The sequence below is a fragment of the Cygnus olor genome, chromosome 19, assembly GCF_009769625.2.
Source record: "Cygnus olor isolate bCygOlo1 chromosome 19, bCygOlo1.pri.v2, whole genome shotgun sequence".
Taxonomy (NCBI): Eukaryota; Metazoa; Chordata; class Aves; order Anseriformes; family Anatidae; genus Cygnus; species Cygnus olor.
This window is the reverse complement of record NC_049187.1, coordinates 6,796,848-6,815,286: the sequence shown is the minus strand read 5'-3', so window position 1 is coordinate 6,815,286 and position 18,439 is coordinate 6,796,848. Positions and strand designations below refer to the sequence as shown.

At 63.7% G+C, this 18,439-nt stretch overlaps 1 protein-coding gene across 5 annotated transcripts; it reads right to left on the bottom strand.

Annotated features, from left to right (window-relative positions):
- Positions 1-144: 144 nt before the first annotated feature.
- On the bottom strand, positions 145-17,653 carry LAMC3 (laminin subunit gamma 3). Of its 5 annotated transcripts, none has more exons than XM_040531813.1 (28): positions 17,211-17,653; positions 12,902-13,206; positions 12,602-12,732; positions 11,587-11,753; positions 11,053-11,241; positions 10,491-10,608; positions 10,314-10,412; positions 9,873-10,009; positions 8,269-8,385; positions 7,812-8,010; positions 7,495-7,607; positions 7,078-7,296; positions 5,637-5,825; positions 5,314-5,559; positions 4,832-4,985; positions 4,597-4,739; positions 4,336-4,514; positions 4,117-4,255; positions 3,706-4,004; positions 3,491-3,567; positions 3,146-3,280; positions 2,830-2,974; positions 2,547-2,708; positions 2,157-2,259; positions 1,850-2,049; positions 1,620-1,766; positions 1,344-1,443; positions 145-876 (listed from the first exon to the last, which is right to left on the bottom strand). In XM_040531813.1, exons 1-28 carry the CDS (start codon positions 17,581-17,583, stop codon positions 626-628), a joined length of 4,836 nt encoding a protein of 1,611 aa, XP_040387747.1. In that variant the 5' UTR covers positions 17,584-17,653; the 3' UTR covers positions 145-625. The 5 variants fall into 5 exon arrangements, with proteins under 5 accessions (XP_040387747.1, XP_040387750.1, XP_040387748.1 ...); XM_040531816.1 differs by having other exon boundaries at positions 2,547-2,705; XM_040531814.1 differs by having other exon boundaries at positions 10,491-10,616; positions 11,061-11,241.
- Positions 17,654-18,439: the final 786 nt, after the last annotated feature.

Genomic DNA, 18,439 nt, shown 5'->3' with positions numbered 1-18,439 from the left:
GCCCCACTTTCGCCCTCCTTGCTGTGAGCTCCCTGCCCCTGGGAAGCCGGCAAGCTGTGTGCCCTCATGGGAGCTCCTCTCTCAGCCCAGGTTTGTTATGATTCAACTCCGCACCTCCGTGACCACAGCACACAAGCATCATGCTGCGCGGCATTGTGCAGCAGGACCGGCTTCCAACACGTGTGTGAGAGCCTCTTGTCTCCTCCTGGGGCAGGAGGGACAGTGGGTGTTACAGCTTTGGGGCTTTACATACTTGGTATGCTGCCCTAGGGGGGAAGGAGGGACGGAGAGTTGTATAGCGTGGAGGATATCTGTGACAGTCCTTCATTCGCTGCCTGGTCAGAGAATGTGAGCGCTCTGTCCCCTCCACATCGGTCCCTGATAGCTGCTTTGTCCCCTGGGCCAGGGATGGAGCTGGGGGCTAAGGTCATGCCACAGAGCGCTTGGGATGCTGAGTCAGAACCAGTGTGGGTAAGGACCCAGGTGTGATATTGTACTGAGGGCAACATGCAGAGCAGCAGGAGGGAGCGATGCTGGTGAGTGAGGGTGTCCTTTGCTCTGCCGGACCCTGTTGCAGGGGGGCACAGAGGTGACTGGGGGTGTCGGGGCAGCAGCCGGCGCCCTGTCACTGCCACTCTGAGCAGCCCTCCGGGAGGCTCCGCAAAATGTCCTCCAGGTTCCTCTTGTCAGCCCGGATCTCGGCCAAGTCGCTCTCGACCGCCTGGATCTTCTCCTGCTGCTGTGCTGCCTCCTGCTGCAGCTGGCTGAGCCGCTTGGCCAGGGCTCCTGGCGCGGCCAGGCGCAGCCGCAGCCGCTCCAGCTGCAGCCTCCCTGCTCCCAGCGCTGCCTCCACCTGCGTGCCCTGCTCCAGGTTGCCTGGACAAGGGGAAGGATGCGGATGAGAGGCAAAGAGCTGGGCAGGAGAGGGTCTGGTCCTGCTCCAAGGGATCTGACCCTTGGCAGCAGGCAGGTGGGAGGGAGTGGGTGCAGCGGGGCATGGAGGCAGTGCAGCTTCCAGTGAACACTGGTTAAAAAAGAATTGGTCTGTGGCTCCAGGCAGGGCCTGAGCACATCTTTCCTTTATGTGTGTGTGATGCTTTCCACCCTTTAACCCCGCCTGCTCCTCCTGAAGATGCCAAGGGAGGTCAGTGTCCCCAGACCAGGTGTGAGCACACGCTCAGCAAGCCCCAGTTCGTTCTGCTCAAGGGCTTTCCATGACACGACCCCTGAAGAAGCTTTGCCAAAACCTGGAGGTATCTCCAGCGTGGGGCATCCAGCTCAGCCTGGACAGTGCTGACCCCAAGCCCACCAGGGGGCCCAAACCCACTCCCGTAGGGTCTCACCGAGGCTGCTCAGCAGGTCCTTCAGGGTCTTGATGTCCGCCATCAGCGAGCCCCGGGCTTCCTGGAGGCTTTTTGCCATCTCACTCACCTCTGTCCCCACCTTGCAACACAGACACTCAGATCAGGGGCACTGATAACCCTTGGCCAGATCCCAGAAACAGCCCCAAGGCATTCCCCATGCTTTGTTGCTCCCCATGCTCTGTGCTGCAGACAACCCACCTCCAGGCTTTGGCTGGAGACAGGAGCACACAGCCAGCCCCAGGGGACCCGACTCACCTGCTCTGCTTCCTCCAGGCCCCCCCTGAGCTCCTCAGCCACACGCTCCTGCCGGTCGAGCTCCTGCTGGGTCTTGTTGACACGTGTGGCAAGCTGCACAGCGTGCTTGTGAGCCTGCTTGCTGCCCTGCAGCACAGCCCGTGCCCTCTGCAAAGGGACAGAGATGGCGACAGTCACCTGGGGACACCCAAGGGGTCCTACTCCCTGTATCCACATCCCTCCGCTCAGACCTTAGCGCTCTCCTCAGCAACTTGCTCGGCCTCCCCAGCTGTCCTCCTGGCTGTGGTGGAGACAGACAAGGAGTTTCCCAGCATTTTCTCTGCCTGTTTGATCTTCTTCTGGGCCTCCACCATCGTCCTGTCCCGCACAAGCGCCATCCTCCTGCTCAGGGCAGCCTGGCCCTTCCGATGCCCCAGCACCTTCCTCATGCCTGCGGGGACACCCCGGCCATCACCGATCCAGCCTCTTTTCTCCTTGGGCTCCCAGCACAGCAAGAGCCAGGCTGTGACCAGAGACGCTCTGGCAGGAGCCTTTTACCTTCCAAGCTGGCCAGGACGGACTCCGTGCCGGAGAGCGCAGCTTTTCCTTGTGAGACTGCCGAGGTGGCCAGGCTGCGGGCAGTGCCAGCTCGGTCCTGCAGCTGGAGACAGGATTGAGGTTGGGGAAGGGACAAAGAGCTGCGCCCAGCTCTTCATGGGACCCAGCCCACTCCCGCTTGGTGGGCGAGCTCCTTGGTGATCTGGGTGCCCAAGTGATGTCTCCCTAAACACCCACTGCTGGAACAGAGGGGCTGGGGCTCACCAGCCCCTGTTCCCCGGGTGGGAGGCAGCAGAGGAATGCACCCTGCGTGCCAACAGCTCCGCCTGGCACAGGGGGTCCCCACGGCTTATTTCACAGGGACATCCCCTGCGGGCGAGCAGCAATTACCTGCGTGAAGCTGCGAGTCCCCTGCAGGTCCCGGCGCAGCCCAGCTGCCAGGGTGCGGGATGCCGCGATGGCTTGCTGCGCCGACAGCTCCTGCGTGCCCACCGCCCGCTCCAGTGCCCCCAGGTCCTGCACCAGGGCTCCAGCCTGTGCCAGCAGTGCCTGCTGCGGGGCGAGAGGTCCCATCAGCTCCGTGAGGGCATCTCCCAGCCCGGGAGGGAGCATGGGGCAGGGATACAAGCAGGAGCCTTGAGCTGCTCCCTGCTGGGAGCTGGATGCTGCCCACCTGCCCTGGAGCAGCCACCTGCAGGAGCTTCTCAGCCATGTCTGCGTTTGCCTGCTGGATGGTGGCAAGAGCCCTTCTGGCCTCCGCTGCCACCTCCAGCATGCCAGCGCCCAGCTCCTCCTGCGCCTGCTGGATTTCCTCGTACCTATGGGGGCATATGGGGATGTCATGGTCATCCACTGCCCTGCAGCATTTTGAAGGCACGGGTGGCAGCTTGGGACCTGGCCCTGAGAATGGGGGAAATGGCCTGAAACACCCCCAGCATGGAGCTGGGGCTCTATGCTTTGCAACACCCCCATTCACTGCCAGCCCTCACCCGGCCTCCAGCTCGCGCTGTGCCTCCCATGCTGCTCTCCCCTCCAGCAGGCTCTGCAGGAGCTCGTGGCTGGCTTTGGACACGTTTAGCGCTCTCCTGACCATCGCCTCCACCTGCGCCACGGCGTCCCCGTGCCTGCAGGGACAAGGGCATCCAGAGATCGGGATCGGCCTCTGGGGAAAGAGAGGCCACCCCACGCCCCCCAGCTGGGCAGGCAGCCTCCTCTGCCTCTGCGTGCTGGCATCAGACAGGGTCAGGCTTGCACGGACCACCTGGAAGGGCAGGAAGCTCCCGGCACTGCGGCTGTCCCTGCTGGCAGTGCCGTGGTGCAGGATGCCACCGTACCTCTCAGCCAGCGCCCGCGCATCCAGCGCCAGGCGGCTCCAGTTGGTGGGCTGCGGGGGGATTTCCTGAGGAATCTTCTTCAAACACAAGGAGCAGCAGTGAGACCCCGAGGCTACACCCATGGGGACCCCAGGCTTTCCCTCTCACCCCGCCCCGTGCCGGTGGCATCCCACCCTAGGACAGCCACCAGCCCCTGGAGCCTCCCGAGCCCGCACCGTGGCAGCCAGGGTGTCGGCGGCGTGCAGCACCTCCCGCTGCGCCGACTGCAGCACGACCCCGATCTCCGACAGCAGGACGCACGTCTTGGGGTGTCCGTGGTCGGAGCAGCCGCTGGCCTGGCTGGCGTTGCTGAGACGGCCCCGCGCGGCGCTCAGCACCCCCGCCAGCCGCCCCACCTGCACGGAGAGCACAGCCCGGGCACCTGTGGGCAGTGCAAGGAGCTGCTTGTTGCCTGCAGACATGTATGAGGCATCTCCACCTGCCTTTGGGGCTGCCCTGAGCCTGAGCACCCCCTCTAATAAAAGAGGAAGAGCCCCTCTTGGGCACACAAAGGAACACAGCGTCCCTGTAGGGGTGACATGAGGCTTTCTGCTCCCCCCGTGCTGGTGGCAAGTGCTGCCCCATACCTTGCAGGAGGTGCCTGCCGGGCAGCCCGTCTCCCCGGGGCGCATCTCCCAGCACCAGGGACTGCCCCGGGTGGACGTCACAGCCTGGGGTCTGCAGCCGTTCCTCCATCTCCTGCAGCTTCGCCTTCAGCCGGTCAGCCTGCGGGCGAGATGGGGGGGCACGGTGACGCAGCGCGGGGGCCGGGGCGCTTCACCGCCTCGGCAGGGCGCGGGCCGTACCCCGTCCTTCACCAGCCCGTAGCAGGAGGGGCACGGCTGGCAGCCGGAGCTCGGAGGGTCGGGGAAGAAGTTGGCCTGGCACTGGTCGCACTTGTAGCCCACGAAGCCAGGGCGGCAGACGCAGGTGCTGTTCTCGTGGCACTGCGGCGTGACGGCGCCCAGCGGGGAGCAGTTGCAGGCTGCAACGGCGGCAGGAAGGCGTCACGCCGCGGCTGCCAGCCCCGTTTTTGGGACCGAGGCGCCGTCCCCATTCCGGGTTACCTCGACAGCCCTTAGCAGAGAATCCAAAGAAGCCGTGGTCGCATCTGTCGCAGCGCAGCCCCGCGACGCCCGGCTGGCAGGAGCACTGCCCCGTCAGCGCGTGGCACCCGCTGTCCCGCGACCCCGCCGGGTGGCACTCGCAGCTGGCACCAAGGAGCGGAGGGCAATGAGCAGGCAGCAAAGACAAGGAGCAGGAGCAGAACCCCTGCTGCCCCTTTTATCGTGCCCCACGCACCTCTTGCAGCCCACGGTGGGCAGCAGCCCGTAGTAGCCGGGCTGGCAGAGCCCGCAGGTCCTGCCCGTCACGTGCGGGAGGCAGCGGCACTGGCCCGTGCTGGGATCGCAGCCCTCCGGCCCCGGGGCTGAGCCATCGGGGTTGCAATCGCAAGCTACAGGAGATAAAACACTGCTTACATCCCAATAAGGGGCTGTCGGGTGAGAGAGCAGGAATAGCGGCTGGTGGCTGAGCCACACGTGCTGTAGGGGGCCACGTCCCTCCATTAAACAGGGCTTTGAGCCCGAGCCCCTGCAGACCAGGATATCTCCGGGGAAGGAGGGTGGCAGCGGAGAGAGGGGACACAAAGCCATTCCTGAGCTTTTGGGACCAACCTGGCCCATCGATCAGCCCCTAAGCCCAGTGGGCATCCCCTCTGCCTGCCCTGCTGGGAGGGTTTTGGCTGGGGCGGGACAGGGGGAGCAGGACCATGCCGTACGTACGCGCACACTTCCCGGCGGGGCTGGGGGCCAGCGCATCCCCGTAGAAGCCCGGCCGACACTCCTGGCAGTGCTCGCCCGTCGTGTTGTGCAGGCAGCGCAGGCACCGGCCGGACTCGGTGTCGCAGTTCCCCACGGCGTTGAGGTCCACGTTCCCGTGACACTGGCAGGGGGCGCAGGGACGCACGGGGCCCCTCTGTCCCAAGGGGTCCCCGAAAAACCCATCGTCGCACAGCTCGCAGCGTTTCCCTAAGGAAGATGGAAAAAATGGGGAGGGTCCGGCCACGCCGGGCTGCCCGCAGCCCCCTGGCCCACCCCAGGCTCACCTCTCTGCCCTGGGGGGCAGTGGGTGCACACCACCTCCCCGCTGCCAGGCACCTCGGTGCAGGGCGAGCGGTCGGGGCACGGGCAGGGCTTGCAGTCGTCGAAGCGCCCCGCGAAGGGGTTGCCATAAAACCCGGGGCTGCAGCGCTCGCAGGAGGGACCTTCTGTGTTGTGCAAGCACCGGCACTGCCCTGCGAGGAGGAAAACGGAGCCATGGGTGCCGGGAGGGACGCGCAGCTCCAGGCAAGGGGCCACACGGGGACTGCGTGTTCCCAACCAAGCTCTTAACGTTTTCCCCTCCTTGCCCAGTCCTTGCTCAGGGCGAGGATGATTTGCAGGGGATGAGGCGGGCGCAGAAAGCCCCGCCACTGTGCACAAGGTCTGCTGGCGCCTGCAATAATCGACACCACATTTCTCAGCCACGAGCAGCCCTGTTTCCAGCCTGCGTGGCCCCTCTCATGGAAAACACGAGCAGGCGGCTGCGACCCAGCAGGGAGCGAGCGTCTCCTTGCGAGCCGAGCCGGTGAGTCACGGCCATCCGAAGTCAGCTGGGAGGAGGAGGAGGAGAAGGAGGAGGAGGAAGGATGCTCAGGGATCCTCCCCCCGCTCCAAGCAGCTGCTTTGCTTGACTGAAGAGGGAGAAGAGGAGCCGGAGGGGTCGGGTTGTACCAGGCGGGTGGTGGGAATGGGCATTTCTCCATTTTCCCCACATTTGGGTGGAGCCGGGCAAAGGAAAAGAAAGGAAAAGTGGGTGGCAGAAAGGAGTGGAAAAAACAGCGAAGGGAAGTGTGGAGGCTGGCGAGGGCTGGCAGCACGAGGGCTGGGACATCAAAGGTTTGGCCCCGTCCCCAGGCACTGCACAGCCCGCGGTGCCAGCCCCAGCTCGGCAAGAGGAGGGTTGAATTTGCAGCCCTGCTGCTGTGTTTCCACTGGCAGGGCAGAGGCACTTGCTGAGGAAAACGCCTCTTCCAGCCCTTCCCATCCCAGCCATAAACTATTGTTGTTCCTTTCCACAGCGAGCCTGCCAGCGAGGGCGCCCGGGCCAGGGGCCCTGTCCGGGTACCAAACATCTCCTTCCCAAGCTCTTCCCAGCACCGATCTCAGTTGCTGCTTCCTGCAGGGATGGACAGGCAGCAGGGCAGCATCTCATGAGCCTCTGATCTGCATTTCCCCAGAGCTGATGGCCAGCAGGGCCACGAGGCCATGTGTGCCATGCAGCGGGGCTGGTGCCACATTCGTGTGGCCACCTCCAGCTCCAGGGCAATCCACCCCTTCCCTGACCAAAGCCATCCACTTTGCTGGCAGGAGAGCAATTCAGCTTGCAAGTTCCGGGCATTGTGACCTCCAGGATGGTTTCCAGCATCCCTCAGAATAAGCAAAGACAAGGATTTGTTACCCGTGCATGTCACGCTTTGGTGAGCAGAGGGGCTTGGGGGTGCGCACCTGAGCGGGGCTCGCAGTCCCCGTGCTGGTTGCAGGCGCAGGGCACGCAGGCGACGAAGGGGCCACCGAAGGGGACGTCCCGCTTGAAGCCGGGAGCGCAGGACTGGCAGAACTGACCGGTGTAGCCCGGGGGACACGCGCACTCCTCCACCCAGCCCGCCTGCACACCCGACCCGAGGCGAGCCGACGTGAGCCGGACCTCACTCAGCACCAGCCTGCCTGCGAGAGGGGACAGCGGCGTGAGGCTGGGACGGCACTGTCCCCGGCCCCATCTCTCCATCCTGCATAGAAATGCTCCAGACAGACGTGGGAGACCCCAAAATACCCCTGTGGGTGCCTCTTGTCCCTGCTTCAGTGCTGTTCTGCCGTCCCCAGCCCCAGCCTGGTCCCCACGGGACACCGTGCGGAGCCACCCACCTGGCCCGGGGCCATGGCTCACGCGGAGGCGGAGGGCGCTCAGGTTGGAGAGCAGGCGCTGGAAGCTGAAGGCCGACAGCGAAGGCTCCGTGCCCTCCTCGGCCTCGTGCAGCCTGTTGGAGAGGAGCGTGGGAGGAAGGACAGCCAGAGGGACAGCTTCCCACCGCAGGACGGCTCAGCTCCCCCACTGATGGGGCACACGGTGAAATCCCCAGGGGGCCTGGGAGCAGAGCTGAACCCCCAGCACAAGGTAGCCCTGACAAGATCTGCAAGTGTCCCCAATCACCCGAGAATCCCCAGAGCACCACGACAGGTACCTGAAGGTGACAGCCTGCTTTCCGTCCCGTGGCTGGCTCTTGCTGCTGGACATGGTGACCTCCATCCCCTCGCCCTCCAGCACCAGCTGGGCACGGAGCAGGGGCACCCTGCTCTCTGTCCCGGTCCCGTTCCCCTCTGCTCCCAGCAGCAGGGTCAGGGGCTGCCCGTAACTGAGATGCTGGTTCTGCAGAAACTTCTCTGCAAGGGGAAAGAGGAGGAAAGTCTGAAGGGCGTGGATGTACCCATGTGGATGTACCCACGATGCCAGGTGGGAACAGGACAGGAGCCCCTGGCATGGTTCTGTTCCCACCAGCGTCGACAGGGGGTAAAGCTTGTGGCCACCCTCCTGCAGCAGGGCCAGCTCCAAACCACCCACCCAGGTTAGCAATGGCTTGTCTCACGAGAGCACCGGGGGGGGCCAGCAGCAGAGCAGGACCCCAGGAGCCCAGCACGTACCTGGTGCAAGAAAATCCAGCGGCTCCTCTCCGTCCCACTTGATGCTCGCCTCCCCATCAGCCCAGTGCAGAGGCACGGCCACGGCACCCACCGCAGCTGCAGCCCAGCCCTCCAGCCCTGCAGGAAGAGCACAGTGATGGTGCCGGGGTAAAGGGGAGCGGTGAACCCCCCCTACCCCGTGTGCCCAGCACCCCAGGGTGCTGCTTTTTGGGGCTCCATCCCTGCCCCCGAGCCTCCCCCAGGGTCTTGTAAGGAGCCAATGCTTTGCACCACCCTGCTCCGCTCGGGCTCTGTGCTCTCACGGTGGCCCTCGCTGTCTCCTCCCCATCTGTTTGTTTTCTTAGATTCGGAGGAAATCGTTATCTTTAAACTTTTGCCCCCCTGCCTGTGCTGCAGTTCAGAAGTTACCGTGGGCTGGAGAACGCAGGAAGCGCAGCAAGGCGGGTGTAATTGCATTACGTTGGTTTCCTTCGGAAATGGGTTAAACTCTCCCCCGCTCCCCGCAGTTATTTATTTCTGGCAACCCCAGGACAAACACTTGGACGTTTTCCCCCCGGATATCAAGCGGGCTGCCCTGGATTATCAAATCACCCCTGTTTGGGCTGCTGGCCCCTTCACACAGCACAGGAAACCTCAGGCTGATCCGGCTCAGCTGCAGATTTGGGGGCATTTGGGGGAAGGGGGCTACGGGAGCACAAATCGCTGCCACCCGGCAGCACCGAGCCCTGCAGCCTGGCCCCGGGCTTTGGAAAAATCTGTCCCTAAATGAGCAGCCCAAGGCTGGCGAGACTGCTGCAGGAAGGAAGCGGGGAAGACGCGGCATAAAGCCTGGCTTCTTTTCAAGGCTGTGCAAGACAGCAGGACAGCAATTGGCAGCGGGGCTGAAACGCAGACGGGATAAATGCTCGCCAGAGCCGTTCACCCCCGCCTGCTCGCTGGCCTCACACCACTGGGGTGCGGGTGAAGCACCGCACAGCAGGTGCCCGGCCCCACGGCAGGTGCCCGTACGGTGCCGGTGCCGAGGCGTGCCCGTGCTGCACGCGTCGTGCTGCGCGGCAGATGGCAGGGTTTCCCCGAGCATCCCGCACGCACGCAGCTCCGGCAGCCACGCACAGCCCTGGCTGCCGGTGGGAAAATCCCCCCCCTGCTCCATCCCAGCCACAGGCGGGGAGAGGAGAGGGTAAGGGGAAAAAGTTCCCACCGGGTTCTGTCCTTTTAGTTTTTATCTTTCCGACTCTTTTTTTCTTTTTTTTTTTTTTCTTTTTTTTTTGAAATGTTCCTGTAGTGTGCCAAAGAAGTCATGCCCAGCCTCACAGCACTCCCCAAGCCACGCACAGCCTCAGGAGCACAACGGGATGGAGAGATGCCCTGGGGAGCCAGGAAGAGCCTGTCCCTGTGGAGCTGGGGCAAAAACAGAGATCTAACAGCCAAACAGCAAGACAGAAAAATTCCCCTCTGACCATCATCACCGTTAAGCCAAGCAGGGTGCCCAGCCCCAGAGGGGGGGATGCTCAGCCCCAGGGTTTCCCAACCTCCCGAGTTTCCTGGACCACGTTCCTGTGGCCGTGCCCCCTGCTTTTTGCCCGGGGCCAGGCGGTCGGTACCTCTGCTGAAGTCGGAGCGCACGTGGATCACCTCGTAGCCGGTCGCTGCTGTGCAGACAGCGGAGTGGCCATAGCAGAAGCAGCTGGTGCAGCCGGCGGGGTTGTGGGGCTGCAGGTTAAACCATCCAGGCTGGCACCTGGATATGGGGACGAAACATATGGCAGGGGCAGGGGACCACAGTGGCACCGGGGGGGGCACAGTGGTGGCAGCTCCAAGTCAGCCCAATCCCACCAGTCTAGAGGGATGCAGCCCCCAGCCTCACCAGCCTCCATAAGGAGCGACCCCACACGATTTCCGTTGCAACCCCGCCCAGCAAGGGGCTGTGTTTAAGGGCTGGGGAAGCAGCGATGCCCCACAGCAGCAAAGATTCCTGCCCTGAACTGACCCCAACTTAGAAAGGGGCCGCGGTCCCATCCCCGTCCCGGTACCACGGAGCTGACCTGTTGCACAGGTGCCCCTCCACCCTCTCCTTGCAGGCGCAGTGTCCCGTGTTGGGGTCGCAGGTGCCCACGCTGCCGGCGGGGTCGCAGGCGCAGGGTCTGGAAGGGGCGAGATGAAGGTGTGAGACGATCCCCGATCCCATCCCGTGCCCCCACCACGGCCGGGCTCCCCCTCACCTGCAGCCGCCTTCGCTCAGGCTGTGATAGCCGTCCTTGCAGCGCTCGCACTTCCAGCCCGTCACGTTGGCTTTGCAGGCGCAGGTCCCCGAGCTGTCACATTGGGGCCGCAGGGAGCCTGCGGGGACCCGGCCAGCCTGAGTGGTCCCCAGATTGGGGAAGACCCAAGGGGGTGACAGGGGGACCTCATTCCTGAGGCCAGGCTCGGTCACGCATGCGATGGTGAGGAACCTGCCCTGGGTAGGGCAGCTGTACCCTCTTGGGGTGATGGGAGTGTGGGGAATCAGCTTTGTATGATCTGGAAGCTGCACAAAACCCTGCAGGGCAGTGGGCAGATGGGGAATGATGGCCACTTTGACTCCTCGGGGCATAAACCCTTCCTGAGCCTTTCCAGAGTCCCACCCCATCCCTGAGCTGAGCCTGGCAAAACCCAGTGGTACAACAGCACTGGGACAAGCACAACAGGACATCCCCAGGCTGGGTAGCACTGACCAAACCCTTCCCTCCCACACATTCCCCGTACACAGCAGCGTCTCTGTGTGCCCGGCGGGGCCCCACACACCTGCGGGGTGGCAGTGGCAGGGCTGGCAGGCGGCCCGAGGCTCCCAGCGGTAGTGGTTCTGCCGGCAGCGCTCGCAGCGGGGCCCGGCCGTGTTGTCGCGGCAGTGGCGGCAGTGGCCCCCGTGCCCGCTGCGGCGGTACAGCTCCGGGTCGTAGAAGCACTCCTCCGAGCGGCCGCTGCAGTTGCAGGCTAGGGGGGAGGCAGGAGGGGTGGTCGGCAGTGGCTGGGCCCCCCGGGGGGCCACGGGGATGAGCCCTGGGGCTAGGTTGGGGTGGAGGGGATGCTCGGCTCAGCAGCACGAACTATTGATGGTGTTAAAAGGTGGGTATGGGACCATGCGCGGGGCAGACAGCTGCACTCGTGGGGTGAAGAAATGCTGCAGGGTCCTTGGGCAACGCTGTGAATGGGGGCCCTGGGGTACAAATCCTCCCTCCCTGGTTGGAGCAGCCTTGCAAAACGGCACAGGCGCTTCCTTCCCTCGCTGCACACCATGACCGTGCCACCAGCCCGTGCACAGCCCCTGGTGCCACTCACGGAGACACTCGTTGGCAGCCTCGGCGGTGCCGCGAGCCCAGGGCCGGTCCTGGTAGAAGGGCTGGCAGCGCTCGCAGTCGGTGCCGGCCGTGTTGTGCTGGCACACGCACGCCAGCCGTCCCGTCTCGTCCGGCGCGCATTCGCTGGCGTGGCCGTTGCATTTGCACCTGCGAGAGACCCCGGTGTGGGGACGAGGTGCTCTGAGCAGCAGTACAGGCTGCAGTGGGATGGCGTCCATGCTGCTGTGGCCGTGGGGCAGTGACAGCTCGGGCTGTGCTAGCACCGAGGCCGCCCGCCTTGTCCCCACGGCGCTGCCGGCCCGGCCAGCTGGGAGGTCACACGCTGAGGGTGGCCCATACGGAATGCTAACCAGCTCCAGCTGCTGGAGCCCAGGAAGGTCAGAAAGCAAAGAGGGCTCTCAGCCAGCTGGGAGCATCCCTGGCCCCGCTGCCTGGGGGCAGGCGGCTCTCGCCTCTCACCGGGGTGGAGCGTGGTGTCTGACGGCCCATTTCCTAACTCCCTGCCCAGGGAAGGGCGCTCACAGCACAGCACCGAGCGGGCACTGCCGATGTCTCCATCCCACGTCAGCTGCCCAAGCCCACCGGTGGCTGCTTCAGCTCCTGGGGCTGCGGCTGTGCTGACCCCACCAGCACCCATCCGTGCTTTGGGACCTTTCTTCCCCTGTATCCAGGGACCAAGCAGAGCCACGCGTGGAGCCCCTGTGACATTAAAAGTTGTGGGGCTGGGCGAGGGGAAAGCAAATAGAACTGGTGGCAAATGGAGAGGGCTTGGAGGGGAAGGTCTCCCTGTGCAGCTCAAAGGGCTCCCCACTTTGGCACTGCACTGCCAGCTCCAGTTTACGGATGGAGAATCTGTATTCACATCTGAATAGTTTGCCCCAATAATGCGATTAAACAAGCCTGAGCTGGGGAGCAGCTGCCACAAGCCCCACGCATGCTCCCGGGACAGTTTCCAACCCTGCAGCCTTGTCCTGTTCCGCCCGGCCGCCCCTCACCTGCCGCCGACGGAGAAGTCGGAGATGGCGTAGTAGTACGACTGCAGCACCTTGGGGTCCTTGAAGATGTCGTCCCCAAAAGTATTGAGGCGGTTCAGGGAGATGAGCAGGTCGGTGACGGTCACCCACTCCTGCAGGGGACATGGGGAAGGCGTCTTGGAGAAGGGTCGGGGCTACCAGCTCCCCACCCCAACCAGGGCACATCCTGCACCCATCCTGACCGGGGGGCTCAGGATAACACGGGTGCTCCCCCCCAAACCCCGGTGACCGTGCACCCACCCCTCTCCCACCCCCCAGCACCTGCAGCGCGGGGCTCCCGTCAAAACTGTAGGCACTGGGCCGGCCCTCGAGGGTGGAGAAGGCCACGTTGCCCCCGCTCAGGGGGGAGATGTCGCTGAATTCGTCGGTGCAGAAGGCCACCTGCTCGTCCTCGCCCGGCCTCAGGTAGTGCCTGGGCTGCTTGCCGTAGGTCTTGTGGCAGGACGCGCTGTAGTACTGGAAGGGCACCCAGGGCCCGTCGGCGCGGCTGCGCTTGTAGATGGCGAAGCTCTCGGGGCGGCTGGTGTGGAACTTGAGCCGCACGTAGGTGATCTCGTAAGCCTTGCCTGGGGACAGACCCCCCGCACTGTCACCGTCTCCTGCCCCATTGGCACAAAGGTCTCCAGGAACAGGGGCAAAATCATCCCAGCACCCCATCCCACATGGCCGCTGGCATCACCCTGCTCTGCCACCCAGGCCAGGTACTGTGCCCCTCTCCTCACTGCAGTGATAGGGGAGCACCCGGAGTGGCTGCACAGCCCCATGGTGCCGGTCCCAGCAAGCACATCCCCAGCTCACATCCCCTACAATCGCTGCTTCCACCTGAAACCCACCCGTTTCCTCCCCATCTGCATCTCTGGAGGCACAAAGAGCTGCACCGTGCAGCAGAAAGTGACTGCTCATCTGGCAGCGACAGCTCTGTGCCATGCAGAATTTGCTTTCCTCCTGTCCAGCTGCCCTTAACCAGCTTCTGCTCGATGCAGCCCAGATCCTGCCTGGCCCCAAATCGCCTCTTGCCCCCCCTGCAGCCTCCCAGTTGTTGCATGAAGGCACCAGGCGGGTTGCATGGGCCAGGAGATGGTGCAAAGCCAGGTCTGCCCAGCAGCTGGATGGGAAGAATCAGGCCCCTGGCACTCGTCAGCATCTCCAGAGCTGCACTGGGGACAGGATGGAGAGGCGGAGAGGGTCAAGGCTGGTCCCTCTCCAGAGAGCTGCACGCTGGGGTCTGGCACTGCTGCTGGCTTTGCTGGGCTGAAGACAAACAGAGGATGCCAGTCCCCAGAGTGGTCAGCACAGCTCTGAAATCACTTGAAAGAATTACCAAAAAGGAGGGGAAAATATACCAAAGCGAACTTCAGAACTGTTTAATTGCCAGAGATGAAGGAGCGGCTCAAAGACTGGATTGCTCCATAACAGCGCCGCTCCTGACAGCGCAAAACAATTAGCTGCGAGGTTTTGGCTTTATTTGAAAAGATAATGAGTTGGGAATGTTAGAGGGGTTATTCCGGGACTAGGAAAACAAGCCTTTAATTGGGCCCATATGAATACTGTCGCATATGTACCGTGATTTTGCTGTGGGGGAGCCAAGCCAGCCCGGCTACCGGCGCAGGGGAAAGCAGCTGCCTCCCATCAGGGATGCGGGGGGACGCGGGATTAAAGGGAGGTGATCACGGCTGGGATGGGGCTGTAGCAGCAAGGCCGGGCTACCCCATTGTCTCTGTGCTCCCCTGCACCTCTCCCCAAACCCACCAGGCCCTGGCCTCGCTGATGCTCGTGGGGTGCCCCCTGCCCCAGACCCCGCGGGGAGCCCCAGCGGGCGCCGGTTCCCAGACAGCGTGGCCCCAGGGGACGCCTACCAAAACAGAGGGGTCGGGGCAGTCACCTCGCCGAGCACTTTCCTCTGGGAGAGGGCCGGAGCTGGGAGCTGTGTCAATAAACAGCCTCTGCCCCAGGTGGCCCCGCTGCAGGGAGGGGGACGGGAGGGCCAGGGAGGCCAGCTCGGGGTCTGGAGCTTTGGTGGAGAAAGCTCGCAGCAGTTGTCCTGACTACACGCGTGCTTTCTCCAGACAGTCCCTTAAACCAGCCAAATTGCGTTCGCTTCCTCCAAAGAAATCCTGAACACAGCCCATGACCGCAGGCTGGATGTCACTTTCCTGCTCGGGAAGGTTTGGCACGGCCCAGAGCCAGGCACGCCGTGGGATGGGGACACCACGAGACGGGGACATGGGTGGGCACGCAGGTGGCTGAGAGGGGACAGGGGCACCAGGACACCCGTGTTCCTCTTATGGTTGTGTTACCTCCAAGCAAAGTGGTCGCTCACCTCCCCTGGGGGTGAAACTGCAGCTGGGGAAATGCTGGGGTCTGGGGGCGGGAGAGCTTGGAGAGGAGCACGGGGGACAGCCACGTCCCCGCATGTGCCCAGACACCTCCAGCCCCCAGCCCCAGCCCCAGGAGCCCATCGTAGGCTCAGACCCCGTAGGAAAATCAGCGTCAGGGCCACAGACACGAAGATGCTCCCTACCCCAGGCACACCTACATCTGACGTTCGCACTTGGGGAGCTGCCGAGGAGCCACTCAAGGCGCTCCCGTGCCTTTTGCCTTCACAACCTGCGGATATTTTGAGTTCCTCTCTGCTGCCTGGCAGGGGAAACGCAACAGCCACAGGCGCTTGAGGTTATTGATCTGCTCCGAGGCCTGTGCACCGTAACGGCACAGCTGAAGCCTTGCAGAGAAGCGAGATTTAAGGGAGGATAATCTAATTAATGCCAATCAACAGCCTACAGGTAAACACACGTCTCGTCCAATTCATTCGAAACCCTGTTTAATAAGCTCCCCAGGTAACCGTGCTGGGGGCCCTACAAGGTGTCTGGCCACATCAGAGTGGGACAAACGGGCTGCTGGGGACATGCCACGTGGGTCACAGTTGGCATAGGTGCAAGGACGTGTCCAGGGCTGTGTCCCAGGGGCTATGGGGCCGGGCTCAGCACGGCCGGTTGGGTTTTTCCTCCATAACCCAAGTGAAAGCACTAAAACAGCGATAAAATCATCTGCAGCTGGGACAAGAACGGGGCCCAGCAGCACTGGGAAAGGTCAGACAGCAATGTGCTGGGCACAGAAACGGCACTTTTTAGCACAGCAAGATATACGAGGCATGTAGGGAAAAGGAGCACCAGGTCCGTTTGCAGAGGGTGCGCTGGATCAGGGAGGGATGCAGGGACCGGGGCTGAAGACAAGCTCGGTGCAGCATTAGGGCCTCATATGGGACCACACAAAGCTCCGTGGGGAACACAAGCACAGGGTGAACCAGGGCACCGCCAGCCCCCGGAGGGGCTGAGAAGAGTCAGAGGGAAGGCAGAGGCTGGAAAGCGAGCCCTGTGCTCGGAGTCTGGGGCACACAACGTGCCGGGAGCCCACATGCTTTGGGGTGCTGAGCCAGGACCAGCGGCTGCAAGATCACCCGGCCGTCCTCGATATGGCTACCGGGGGCTTGCTCAGCAGTGCTGGCTGCATTCGGATCACCTATACCTGATTTTAGGGTGACCTGAGCCTATGCTAGGTGGGAGAGGAGCCAGCAGGTCCCCTCCTACAGGGTGTGCAGGAGCAGGACCAGCTCCTCCAGCTTCACTTCTCACACGGTGGGGAGCCCGGCCCAGCCTGGGACACAGACCAGATGTCTGCCCGCTCACAGGGGGCTGGGAACATGGTGACCTCCACCCAGCTGGGCAGCTCCACGTCCCCGCGGGGCACAGACCGACCCGCCGCCGCCACCCGGCCCCACGCAGCGCTCGGCCGGCCCCGGTCCTTGCTTGTGCCGCTCCTGCTGCAGCCCCTCGCTACCCCCCTTCAGCATGCAGATGGCAGGAGACAGCAGAGAATGAAGATTTTACAGCGCTGGCCGGTAGCCAAGATAGTTTAGATGGCAGCAAAATGTAGGGAGGAAAAAAAAAAAAAAAAGGAAAAAATTTTTTAAAATGCCAGGCATGATCCCATAGGCTTTACGCACCCTCTGAACGTGCAGCTTGCCCAAGATTTAAAACAGAGGGTCAGACCTCAGCTGGGAAAACCTGCCGGGGCTGCGTGGTGTTTGCAGAGCTGTGACCTCCCCAAAATATATGGGGCATCCTCAGCACTGTGCAGGGATGATGGGGAACGGGCTTCGCACCCCCAGCGCTTACCCAAAGCATACAAGGCTCCGAGGTGGGTGGCGGGGGCACGGGGACCTGCCTGCCTCCTGCTCCACAAACATACATGATCTTTATGAAGAGGAACAGGGGAGTGCATGGCCGGGCATGTCTGGGTGGGGAGCAGCACACAGGCACGGCCACCAGCTTCTGCCCCTTGTAAGGGACCGGGGCTGGGCTGCGGGATGGGGCAGACCCTCCCCACGTCCTCCCAGCGATCCATCAGCAGCACTTAAAGGGCATCTCCCTCCTCGCACCCCAAAAATTGGGGGTGTGGCCCATCCCACCTTCCACCCCAAACCAGCACCGGGCTGCCGGAGCACCACCAGCTCCCACCCCCCCAGCACCCGGGGGCTCAGCACCCCCCGCGCTCCGCTTCCCTCGCCTACCCAGGTGGAGCGTGATGTTGACGGAGTTGGGGTGCTGGATGCCGAAGGCCATGGACTGGCTCTGCCACCAGGTGCTCTCCTCCTGGCTGTGGAAGTCGGTGAGGAGGGAGGCGTTGTGGTGCAGCCGGGGGTCGGCGGCGTCGCAGCGCTGGCAGAGCTGGCTGGCGTCGCGGGCGCCCATCTGCAGGCAGTAGTCCTCGGGGGGCGAGCCGCACGTGTTGGTGGCCCGGGCGGCACGGCCGAAGGCGGCGTTCTCAAAAACGGGCATGCAGCGACGGGGCTGGCCCCGGGGGTCGTGGCAGGCTGGTGAGCCCCCCGCCCCAAACCCCAGCCCCAGCAGGGCCAGCAGACAGAGCCCCCCAGGTTGTGCCATGCCGGGGCTCGCCTCGCAGGACGCTGAGCCTCCTCCGGCTGGCACGGTGGGAGCAGGAGGGATGGGACAAAACGGGATGGGAAGGGATGGGACAGGCCCCCCCCCCCCGCCCGGCACCTCCTCTCGCTCCGAGGTCCATCTTGTGGAAGCTGCTGGGAATGTCAAAAGCTTTGCATGCGACACTGGGCTGCAGGGTTGGAGCTTCCCCCCCCCCCCCCCACCAGGCCACCCTGGTCCCCAGGCCGTGGGGCTGGGCAGGTCAGGACCCCCCCCCGGCTGGGGCATCCCGGCCCCATCGTTTTGGGGACGGGGGGGGTTGGGTCTTTGGCTGCTGAGATGGAGCTGAGCATCAACATTTCTCAGCACCAGGGATGAGCCCGTGGGGATTCCCTCCCCACAAGGGGGTTTTCCTTAGGTTGGTGGGGGTCACCAGTTTTCTCACAGCCTGAAACCCAAGAGGGGTGTGGGAAAAGCTTTGAAAAAGACCCAGCACCACTCCTGTGCTCCCCACCCACACCAACCTGCCGGGGTCTGTGACCCACCCAGTGCCCCCACGCCAGCACCCAGAGGTGGGGGCCCACCCTGTCTGCTGCCACGGGGCCAGCCCTGTCCCCTGAACCGGGGCGAGGGCATGTCCCCATGGAGTGGCCAAACCAGACCCCAGATGGCCACCAAACCCCTTCAGCAGGGGGTGCTCATTGCACACACACTCTGTGCCAAGGGGATCCCACTCAGGACCGTGGCACCCTCCACCAGCCCCGTTCCATACTAGCTGCATTCACAGAAACGGGGTGCACAGGGGAACCCCGCTGCTGCCCCCGCTCTGCCCACAGAAACACGGGCAACTTAGCCCTCA